The 12,215-nt window shown below is 46.1% G+C and overlaps 1 protein-coding gene across 6 annotated transcripts in view; it reads left to right on the top strand.

Moving 5' to 3' along the window:
* The window catches only part of CIT (citron rho-interacting serine/threonine kinase), a 257,696-nt gene that overhangs the window by 181,220 nt on the left and 64,261 nt on the right, over positions 1-12,215 (top strand). For 5 of the 6 annotated variants that reach the window (XM_077461435.1, XM_077461436.1, XM_077461440.1 and 2 more), the window contains 3 exons: positions 3,263-3,370; positions 4,628-4,790; positions 7,827-7,991. In XM_077461435.1, coding sequence (XP_077317561.1) covers positions 3,263-3,370; positions 4,628-4,790; positions 7,827-7,991 — 436 coding nt within the window. The remainder of the gene's footprint in view (positions 1-3,262; positions 3,371-4,627; positions 4,791-7,826; positions 7,992-12,215) is intronic. The other variant, XM_077461438.1, reaches the window with a different exon arrangement.

Below are 12,215 nucleotides of genomic sequence, written 5' to 3'. Positions count from 1 at the left end.
TGCTGCCATTAGGGAGATTCTTCCTTACTATTTGTCCAGTTTATCGTCATAAGTGAAAGTAAAATAAAGTCCCAAATTTTGGGCTGTCGCCACAACAGTAATAGAGTGGAAATCTGCCAGTGGGGACCAGTTCTTATGACTTGGGGGGCCCAAAGGATTCCCTTAATTTGCAGAGATTTCCTTTCACTTCAACTGGGAACAGAAAAGTAATGCCCATCATTCTTCTTTAAGGATATTGGGTGTATGGACAAAGATAAGGATGTTTTTGCAGAGGCTCTTAGGTGGGAGAGAGGATGAAAGTTCTACATAGCCACTCTCAAGCTTCCCATTCACTAGTATAATTTTGAATGAGCTTTTGTACAAATATTCTCAGTTCATTCAGTGACATGGTGACTGTCACTCTAAAATACTTAATTTTTTGTTTGCTTTTAACATTTGATTTTGAAATGAATGGAATTTCTCAAATGAAAACCACATATACTGAGATTGTTGGATAAAAAATGGTCCATCCTTCAAAATTGTTTGGCACTGCAGTCAAAAACGGACATCGATTTGGCGCCAAAAGCAATTATAAAATTTGACAAAGTTTCCTAAAACTGAAACATTTGCACACAATTCTAATAGTGTATGGCCAGCTTTACTCTGGCAGCCTCTCTGGATCTTCTCATTGACTTGGCTTTTTTTCTTTATCATACATGACAGGAAGCTTAATTCTTAGACTAATTGCTTGTGTTCCATCTCTAGGCTATGAATGCTGGCAAAACACAAAGCTGCAAAACCCTCACACTTACAGCATGCCTTCAATTTTTTGCTAGTGTCCTTTGTAGATAACCATTTATCATTCCTCGTTGAGAGAATTTTTTACATTTGTTTTTCCCCTTTTATGGTCAGTTCACACAAAGGAGTGTAGAAACGCTGCAATTTCCCACTGTGATTTCAAAACACCTTTAAAATGGCAAATCCCATATCAGCGTGTTCATTGAAATTAATGGCACTTAAAAACACGTAGTCATTCTGCCATGATTGTCATGCGCTTAAAATAAGTTATGGGAATGTTTTTGAGCGATTTGTGTTGTATGATTTTATTTTCGGGATTGCAGCGTGATTTATCGCATGACAATCATGGCAGAATCGCACCTTATTTTTAGGTGCCATTGAAATGCATGCCGCTTGAGCTTGCTGATGTGTGTTTTCACATTTTAATATCGCGATTCAAAATGCCTATGTGTGAATGGAGCCTTACTGGCTCTTTTTTATTGAGCTTCTTGGAAGTTTCTCCTTTAGGGTATGGCTGTTGGGTCTTAAAGAATAACTAAAGGCAAATAATCTTTTTTTTATTTTAGTTTTGGATAAAGTGGAAAGGGATTAAGAAACACCCGTCGGGTATTTATTGATGTCTGTGCCAAGGGAGATTCACACTCCCTATTTCTCCTGTTTACTATTATTAACAAAAGTAAAAGAAAACTCCAGATTTTGGGTTGTCCCCAGAACATGTATAGTGCGGATATTTTCAGATTGGGATGCTTGTTCTGGTGACCCTTGTTGCAACTTTAGAGGGATTTGCTCTCACTTCTTGTTTTGGCTATGGGTGTACATGTGTACAGCAGAGCAGAGATCGACATCACAGGTCTGGATGGAGGGCGGGAACTGCTGACGTTAACATTTCAGATTAACAAGCTGGTGATTGGTTGCTAGGATTGCCCAGCAACCAATCACCTTCTGTTTAATGTAAAAAGTTAACTCCAGCGGTTCCCGTCCCCTCCCCATCCAGCCTTGTAATACGGGGCGCACGCCGCTGTCCATTGGACAGTGGCACATAATGTCCACAGGTCGGGATCCTGTGAATTAATTACGAGCACTGACGGGCTGGACATTTAGCATTGGCGGGCCGGGTACTATCCGCGGGTTGCCGACCCCTGGCCTATGGGGAGGGGAGTATTGGATCTACTAGCAGATTTACATACACCAACACCTTGAAGCCAAACTCCAGCTTACTCTGCGGGTACATCAGAAGTTACAGCAACACTACAGAACTTCGGTTGGATCTTGAACCTCAAAAAGTCAGTTTTGACTTCTTATCCAGTGGAGTACATGGGCCTAGTCCTTGACACAGTTGTATTTTGGGTCTTCCTTCCCCAGGACAAGCGCCTGTCTTTCCATGTGCAGGTGAAGGTCCTGAGATATCATGAGAATCCCTCAAATTTTTTCTGCACAAGAGTTCTGACCTTGATAGTAGCTTTCTTGGAAGCGGTCCTGTATGCCCAGTTTTACGTTGGGCCATTTCAGCTCAACATTCTGGAGGCTTGTAACAAACAGATTCACTCTTCGGATCTCACCATGCATCTGACCAGCAAGACCAAGTTAGCTGTGGAGTGGCAGAGTTCCAACACGGCGCTGGAGTTTGGAGGAAATATTTTTTGTTTTGGTGTCTTGGATTGTTCTGATTAGGGACGCCAACCTCTCCAGCTGGGTAGGAGTCCTAGCCTGGGCTCCTTCTCAGTACAAGGGACATGGTAGTCAAGGGATGCTCAGCTTCTGATAAATGTACTGGAACTCAGAGTGACGCACCTATCAATTTTGCATTGGCCCTTTTGGGTCTGAAGAAACCATGTTGGGGTACAGTTGGACAATGTCACGAGTGTGGCATACATCAACCACCAGGGAGGCACCAGAATTCACGCAAATCAAAAAGGAAATTACTCTGATTTTAGCTTGGGTAGAACTTCATGTTCCCATCTGCTGCGCACATTCAGTAGTAGTACATAATAGTACAAGCATACTATTAAGCCCAATGAGGTGCCACCTCCTGGATTTATCTCTATTAAAAAATAGGTTTATGGTGCTCCAGGAGGAGAGATTCTGGGTTCTTAGAGAAGAGAAGCACATAATACAAAGGTTTCTGTGATTAGGCAGGAGGAGGGAGGGGTGGCTCCATGGACTGCTAAAGTAACTGAGACCAGGTCCAGTTATAGTCCAGCAGGGAATTAAAGATGGCTCTCTTCAAGGAGCTCCATAAAACTGTCTGATGTAAATGACAGAAATAAGTCCAGAAGGTAGCATGTACCTCCTTAATTCATGGTATGACTGCACTTCTGACAAAGTAGCTGAATTCCTGGAGTTCAGCTCTATTTCTTTCAATGCATATGATGTACCAAACCTAATTTAGAAATTAAATCCACTATTCTTGGCTCTTGTCTTATTTGACCTTCATATTGTACACAATTCATTCAAAAATCTTAACCAGCATTTGTGTTTGTCTTAGGTTCTTTATTCTCATGAAAAAGTGAAAATGGAAGGAACAATTTCTCAACAGACCAAGCTTATTGATTTCTTACAAGCTAAAATGGATCAGCCATCTAAGAAGAAAAAGGTGAATATGTCTGTTATTATACCATCATTCTTGAAAGTATAACTGTAAGTTCTCCGAAAATTATTTATACTTGTGCCTACAGTCTCTGAGAAAAATCCTAATATATGTTAACTTTACTGAAGGGAATTCCTGCTTCTAGAAATACTGCCTGCGGCCTCATGACTTTGAGTACAGTGGTTCCTTCTGAGCTCTGAAAAATCTGCTCCTGGGAGACGGCTTATTCAACTTAAAGTGGAGGGCCACCCTGAAAACAAAAAAATATTAAAAATTACAAAAAAATATAAAAAAAATAAAATGAAAAAAAATTTTTTTTTTTTACTTACCAGAAATGCCTGTTGCTAGGCACTTTCTCCTAATCTTCCTCTTCCTCCTCCGCGGAGATCTTCTGTCGTCTCTCTTCGTCGCGGCGTCTTCTGGGTAATGGGTCGCGCTGTGTTCTGGGAACTGTGTGTTCCAGAACACAGCGCGTCCCATTCAGAAAGCGCTGCGGGACTCGCGCATGCGCAGTAGCTGCGGGACTCGCGCATGTGCAGTAGGAAACGGGCAGTGAAGCCATAAAGCTCCACTGCCTGTTTCCCTTAGAGGGAATAGCGGCCCCGAGAGCCGAGGGACGGGTCGGCCTCGGGCGGCCGACATCGCGGGCGTCCTGGACAGGTGAGTGTGTTTATTAAGTCAGCAGCTGCAGTGTTTGCAGCTGCTGACTTTTTTTTTTTTTTTTAAACGGACCTCCTCTTTAATGCAAAACACATCTCCCTTTTTCAATGGCAACCCCTACCAGTAGCAAGCCATAGCTTGTTTACAGTAAAGTTAAATGCAATCAAAGAAGTCCAGAATTATCTTTAGTAAAGGTAATCCTCATACCATATTGGCATTTTTAGACTTAAAGTGGAAGTAAACCCATTGATTTAAACAGTAAAAAAAAAAAAAAAGGCATGCCGGGAATGCTATAACTGCACATTGGCTGTGCTCTCAGCCAAACTATGAAACCATCCAATGGCTGGTGTCATAACGAATCACATGTGCAGCACCATAGCAGTTGAAGATTAAACAGAAGCAAAGATGGCAGCTTTCTTGACTGAAAACGATAGGGGAGTTTACTTCCACTTTCAAGGACAAGTACAAATGTGTCATATTTAGTAAAAGTTGTACTTTAACAACTACGATTACTTTTTTTCAATATTGAGCTATAGTATCTTCCAAAAATGTGTAGTATTTTAACAATTAACTGTTACAATTTATTTCTCATTTGCATTGTAGGGTTTGTTTGGTAGACGGAGAGATGACCCTAATCAAACTTCGCAGATTCCATTGCAGTACAATGAACTAAAAGTAGCTCTAGAAAAAGAGAAGGCACGGTCTGCAGAACTAGAGGAAGCTCTCCAAAAAACAAGAATAGAACTACGATCAGCCAGGGAGGAAGGTACCTTTGTTCGTTAGCCATCTTCTAGTCAAAGTTGTGCTTGTTTGCCAAATGCTTTAACTGACTGTCAGAAACTCCACCAATACTGCAAAAACTCCAAACTTGACTTGAGGTCTGTGGTGGTTTAACAATGGATGCTTATTTGGCATTAAGGTGATTGTAAACCTTTGGACATTTTTTTTAAAATAACAAACATGTTATACTTATCTGCTCTGTGCAATGGTTTTACACAGAACTGCCCCAATCCTACTCTTCTGGGGACCCCCGCTGGCGCTCTTGGTTCCCCCCCAAATGATGCTTCCACCAAAACGCTTCCTATGGGGGCACTTGTATGGGCCCGCTCCCCCTTCCCTCGTCATAAGATTTGATTGACAGCAGCAGGAGCCCATGTGCATTTTTTTACCGGCAAGAAATGGGCATTTATTATTTTTGTTCAAAAGGTGAACTTCTCTTTTAAAGCCAAGGTACACATTCTTAGGCCCCTTTCACACTGCTGCAACTTGAAAGTCGCATGATTTTGCTGCAATTTTAAGGAATGCCTGTGTAAACTTGAGGTCTATGGAGCTCAACTCACATCAAAGTCGGACCAAAGTAGTACAGGTACGACTTGTCATGTGACTTTGCAGTCACAGGACAAGTCACACAAGTGTAAAAGGGGCCTTACTGTTGTGAAGCCCAATACTTTGTGGCTAAATAGTAGCAATGGCATCAGATACACATTCTATTTTTATTATGACCTTGCTGTGAGTGCAGCTTTAGTTATTGTTTTAGCATGACACAGAGCTTAGTAGTGGGATTATTTTTAAAGTGGAGCTTTAGTCAGAAAATGAAGTCCTGCTAGATCACTTCAGGCTGGCCCCTTTTTCAGAGGGCTATCCAGGTCTAGAGCCGTGGAACAGCCTCTGGTATGATCCAGTCTCTGAAGACTTGCATAGTGAGTAAAGCCAGTAGGGCTGAAGCAACAGGAGCTACCTCACAGTTGGTATCTGTTGGTGCCATAAAAAATTTCTGTCATCATCCCCTAGGTCAGTGGTTCACAACCTGGGGGGTCAAACGATCTGCCAGGGGTCACCAAATCCTGGGATGCTCTGAAGCCCACGCTGCTCTCCCAGCCTTTTCTCTGCCACCCAGCAGGGCTGTCCCTGGAGCCTGTGACTGCCCAGCCGGGCTGTTCCTGGAGGCAGGCCCACTCAGCCTCTTCGCAGCCGCCCATTCAGTTCATGACATGGCTGGGGGACAGAGACTCGAGGTTAGCAGACTGATGAGGAATGTGAAGTGGGAGGGGCTGGAGGGAGAACCTATCTCCTGATTTCGGCATAGGTGTCACTACTACGAGACACCACAAAGTCAGAGACAGTGAGTAACACTACCTGTGATTATAGTTGCCATTAAAAGTCCCCACTACAGTTCCCAGATCAGCAGATGACCTTGATCAGGGATTTGTTCACCTCTGGGCTGCCTAGGACTCTCATCAGCACTTGCTGCTTGGGTTTGTACGTAGAGAGATCTTGCCTCAATTTGCCATGCCTTGCTGTTTTCTGATAAGTGGTATATCATGTCTCTTCAAAGACACACACAACAGTTCCACAACAATAGATCATCTCAGCCTATCCTCCACTGCTGTTTCTAGACAAATACTCAGTATACCTGTAATCTAGATCCTGGGACCTCTGTTACTTTAGGGTCATCCCCACTGGAGTCTTGTATAGCTTCATTATAGAAGGCTGAGTATTCTTCCGTGAAATGTAGTGAGTTGTCTGTAATGGAGCAGTCAGCTCCGCTTCTGGAGCACACTGTGACTTGGATGGTGCAAACTCGAAAAAAAGGTTTGAATATGTTTCGAATTTTCAGAAGTCAGCTTTAGTCTCAATCTAAAGGTTGTAATATTTAGGCCTGATGCTGGACACAGTTGATTCCAGTGTAACGCTTCCCCAAGGTAAATGTCTTGCTCAGGTGAAGTTGCCTCAAACTCTGACAATTCCCTCAATTTGATTTTGCATATGGGGGTTCTGGAAAAAACAGTAGCCTCATTTGAGGCAGTTCTCTTTGCACAGTTTCATTCTAGGCCCCTCCAACTGAATGTCTTGACAAGGAACAGGAGGATAAAGTTTTGTATTTCCTGATGCACTTACACCCCAGAATGAGACGGTCTTTGGATTGGATAGATCTATTCACAAATGCTGGAGAATCTTCCTCTGTCCTGGAGGTCCTAAAGACAGATGCCAGCCTGGTGGACTGGGGTGGAGTTCTGGATAATCTCTTGGTCCCGGGAACTTAGTTGCTGCCCATCAACATCCTGGAATTGAAGGATATTCGTCTTAGCCTGCTGCTATGGTCTGTGCAGTTAGAGGGCTCCCTGTAAAAGTTCAGTCGGACAATGCCACAGTGGAGATGTACATAAATCATTAGGGAGGCACCAGAATTCAGGCTGCTCAAGTAGCTCTCATCCAGTCTTTGTTGGAATTTCATGTCCCCAACCTGCCTCTATCCAAAATCCCAGCTTGCAAATTGACTAGATGGAGTTTTCAGCCATCAACAGCCTTCACCCAGAGTTGTTTGATAAACTCTACAGAAGGTGGGGAGCCCCAAATGTGGATCTCCTGTCTTCCAGGTTCAGTGCAACTTCAAATTCATTTCTAGGACCAGGGAAGCCCAAGCGTTTGCGGTGAATGCTCTGGTGACACCGTGGGATTAGTTCCTCCAAATTTTATTTCTTTCCAACATTACAGCCTTTCTACTAGACAGAAAGTGAAGAAATCTCTTCAATGAAGCCACTTAAGGTTGCAAATCCTGACATGGGTTCTAATCCTTCCATACTATATTCAAAGCTAAAGGAAAAAAATGGGCTATAGTTTCACCCTGAATGGAAACTATATGCTTTTTCTGCTTAATCAAGTGCTATGTTCTGTTGTAATTTTGAATTCATATCAGAGCCAAAGGCCAATCTTTGAAGTGACATTATAGGTGTACATACCTCTGTAGTCACACAGTTGAAAGTCTGTATATGATCTTCTGAAAACTTTCTGTCTTCTACAGCGGCACATCTCAAGGTGGCTGAGCATCCTGTTCCATCTACACCTGGTACAGCAAGACAGCAGATTATTATGTCTGCTCTAGTTAGATCTCCAGAGCATCAACCGAATGCAGTCAGTTTGCTTGCTAATCCATCCAGCAGAAGGAAAGAATCTTCAGCACCTGAAGGTGAGAAATGTATCTGCGGCTAAATATCAGAACTTTCTATCCCTTTAATGATTCTTTCTCTCTTGTGCAATGCAGGACTGTATGCAAAATTGTTCATGTTTCTACAACGCACACAAAAAAAGTGCATCCTCCTTTGCAGGCGCACTGCGGTGCTGTTAATTATAATGGCACCCCAACGCACCTTGCTACCCAAAATACAATTTGGTACAGTGCAATTTAAAACAAAAAAGGGCTGTACTTAATAAGTGTGATTTAGGTGGGGTAGGCAGCTCACTCAAATGAATAGACTGCCCTACTGCAATTCGTGGTAATGCAAGGCCACACAGATGTGCTGCTGCTTTGCACCGTTGTGAACCCATCCTTACTGTGCTATTGCACTATTATTTTATAAATGTATTTCTCTTATATTCACCGACCGACACAGCTCCCCTCTGTAACTACATGGGTTGTATAGCCTGCCATTAGGAGAAACTAGGCAAAATTGTTACACAATACACAGAACTTTAATCCCGTCCTGGAGTGGGGGGGGGGGGTGTCCATGCTATCAACCCTCCTCCTGCTGCTAGCAGCTTCAGCTTCAGTTTTTATTTTGCCTAGCAAAGAGAATGACCTAGGAAACCCTGCAGACCTCTCGGTCCATATTTTTACTGCAGGTTTGCTGCTTTTTGCGCAAGATGAGAAATCCCGAGATCTTCTATCAACTGCCGGCTGGGTGACAGGCTGGTTAATGAAATCCTTGAATCCTTGTAGTCCCCCCAGTCTGGCCATCGAGTGTGAGCAGGCCGCAGCTACGGCTCGGCAGGCCACGACATACTTCATGCTCCAGAGGTGGTCGGTGACCTTCAATGCTCCGGGGTATTCATTTGACTGGGCTACTGATGTCTGGATCACAGTATACCAGGCCAGCAGCTACCCTGTAACTGCGCAGGCATAGGTCTGTGATGGAATGTCTTCCAGCTCTTCAGGACTGGTAAGTACGGCTCTCCCTGCTTTGGTGGGGGGAGCAGCTGGGCATTCCCTGGGGGGTCGATCCGGGGGCAACCTCACCTCCTTATCTTCTTTCCCAAGTCCCTATCACCCCTCCCTTCCCCCTCTGAGGGGGATGTCTGCATGCGCTGCGGGCGGTGTATGTGGATCGCTGTTTCTCACCCGTGGGGGCTCTGTGCGGTTGCTGTCAGTCCTGGTCCAGGTCTGGGGGTCCTAAAAAAGCAGTTTTTGTGGCGGTTGTCTGTCTGACAGCAGGCAGCTCGTTTTTATTTTTGCTCTGTTCACTGCATGGTGCCGTTCCGGTGGCCATCTTGGATTTGGGAAGGCTATAGATTCCCCTGGGGAGCTTCGATAGCCATTTTCCTTAGGATTCCTATTGATTACATTGGCAGCCATTTTGTGAAAGCCTGAATGCTTTCTTCACCGCTGGCCTCTTGTGACAGCATGCAATGTGCTTGCTCTTGTTACTTCCTGTATCCCCTGTGTGTGAGGGACACTGGATGGCTCTGTGCTTGAACGCTGAAGCTGTTCTGCAGATTGTTGCACCACTGTTAGGGCTGCTGCTGACAGTTTTTTCTCCTCTCTGCATCTGGGAACCTCCTAGGGACTACAGGCACCATTGTTGACATTCACAGAACGCCCCAGGGTGGTGAGTCTAGCGCTAAGCACCCCCCCCCCCCCATGCGGCGGAAGCAGGAGGGTGGGACCTTCACTGTCCTAAGTCCCCTTGCAGGTGGCAGACGGGATAGGGTCAGCATGGCTTCAGAAAATGGTGTTTCTTCCCCCGAAATCCAGGCTATAGCAACCGGGTCACCTGCGGTTAGTGTGGTGCGCATGGATACCCTGACGGCGTTCCTGGAGTCCTATTTTGCTAAGATAGAGGCGGCACGTGGCAGGAAAAGTGCACGTAAGAGGCTCCTGCTCCCCACCCCCGTCCTCTGGGGAAAGCTCTGATGCAAACTCGGGCCCTGCTGCGGCTGGAGACCCCTGCTCTGACCCATCAGACATGGCTGACCAGGACCGTTCGGACAGTGAGGATGATTTCCTGTCCGGGTCCGGGCGCGACAAGGCGCTTGTTGGAGCACTTATCACAGATGTGTGTGATACCCTGAAGATTCAGAAGCCAGCGGATTACTCTGCTGATGTACCGGTCCCTTTTGGGTCCCACAAGCCAGCGCGTTCACCTAAGGTGTTCCCGTATTTGACTTATTTTGACAAATTCATCTACAAGGAATGGGGTCGCCCGCAACTGACTTTTTCGGTCCCCAAAAACTTGGCGGTGCATTACACCTTTGAGGAAAGCCCTCTCAAAAACTGGTCGGCTTCTCAGTATCTAGGTTAAATAAATAAATAAAATAAAGTAATCACGATCCCGGTTGAGGGGACTCCTGCATTCAAGGATCCCACGGACAGAAAAGCCGAAGCAGTGGCTCGTTCCTTGTTTACGGTTGTGGGGTCAGCCGTGCGACCTGAACTGGCATCCACACTGGTGTCGCAGACACTGAGTGGGCAAAACTTTTGCACCGCAAATTGGGAGATTAGAATGCCCCCCCGTCTGCGTGGAGCTAGCAGACCAACTAGTGCATGACCTTAAGTACGTTTGTGACGCGGCCCTGGATACTCTCCCTCTGCTATCCAGGGCCTCAGTGTCAGCCGTGGTGCTGAGGCGCCTTATTTGGCTGAAATGCTGGTCCGCTGACCAGGCATCCAAGAAAGCCCTGACGGATCTTTCCTTCCTTGGCGAACGGCTCTTTGGAGCTTCGTTGGATGACATTATTAAAACTGCCACGGGTGGTAAGAGTACACTACTCCCACAGACCAGGAAGGCTAAGGAGCCACGCTGCAGGCAAGGGCCTTCCTTTTCCGCTCACAATCGGCTTTTTCCTCTGCCCGGTGCTTCGGCAAAATGACCCCAGCCCGACAGGAAGCCCACGGATGGTCAGAAGCGTCCCGGGAACCGCAAGCCTACGAACAAAAGTGCTACCGCATGAAGGTTTGCCCCCACCCATGTCTCGGGTGGGGGGGGTCATCTTCGGGAGTTTGCAGCCCGTTGGACCTCCCGGTTATCAGACCAATGGGTCTGCGATCTGATTTCCGCAGGTCACAAGATAGTTTCTCTCTTGGCTGCCAAACAGATTCTTCCCCTCCAGCATATTCATGTCCCCGGTTCGCCGGGAGGCCCTGCTAGGGGCAGTAAGGGACTTGTTGAATCAGGGGGTTATTGTACCTGTTTCGGACTCCAGGGGTTGTACTCAAATCTGTTTGTGGTTCCCAAGAAGGAAGGGGTATGTCCAATCTTGGACTTGAAAGCCCTCAATCACTTTGTAAAAGTGCAGAGGTTCAGAATGGAATCAGTTCGCTCAGTAGTCGCTGCACTCCATCAAGGGGACTTCCTGGCATCCTTGGACATTCAGGATGCCTACCTGCACATGCCCATATGCCTTCGGCATCAAAAGTTTCTGCGTTTGGCAGTCGGGGAAGCCCATTACCAGTTTGTGGCTCTTCCCTTTGGCCTGGCATCAGCCCCCAGAGTCTTTACCAAAGTACTGGCGCCAGTATTGGCGTTACTGCGACAACGCGGGATTGCAATCATGGGTTACCTAGACGATCTCCTCCTGAGAGCTTCTTCTGCCTCAGAATTAGAGGAGGATGTGGTGATCAACATGCAGACCCTGCAAGAATTTGGGTGGCTGTTGAACCTAAGGAAGTCAGTGGTTGTGCCAACACAGCGTCTGGAGTACCTGGGTTTACTGCTGGATTCCAGGGAAGCGAGGGTCTTTCTCCTCTCAGACAAATTGCAGACTCTCAGATCTGCGGTAAAACTACTGATGAATCACAAGTGGTCATCACTCCGCTTTTGCATGCGAGTGCTGGGGCTCATGGTAGCCTCTTTCGAGGCAGTACCTTATGCCCAGTTCCACACCAGAGTCTTACAGAAGGAGAGCTTGACAAAATGGGACAAATCTCAGTTGTCCCTGGATCGGCATATCCAGGTGAGCCAGCCAGTCAGGGATTCCCTGATCTGGTGGTTGAGGTCCCCGGTGATTCAGGCCAGCAAATTGTTCCTTCCTCTGAAATGGATGGTGGTCACTATGGACGCCAGTCTGGACGGCTGGGGTGGAGTGATGGGGATTCAGTCAGCTCAGGGCCTCTGGTTGACGGAGGAATCCAAGTTGCCGATCAATCTGCTTGAATTGAGAGCGATCAGGCTGTGCCTCCACACATGATCGATGAGTC

The sequence above is a fragment of the Lithobates pipiens genome, unplaced genomic scaffold, assembly GCF_037356315.1.
Source record: "Lithobates pipiens isolate NorthernLeopardFrog02 unplaced genomic scaffold, aLitPip1_a1.2 Scaffold_3, whole genome shotgun sequence".
NCBI classification, from domain to species: Eukaryota; Metazoa; Chordata; class Amphibia; order Anura; family Ranidae; genus Lithobates; species Lithobates pipiens.
Note: the sequence above shows the minus strand (reverse complement) of the source record. Positions and strands in the feature narration are given on the sequence as shown.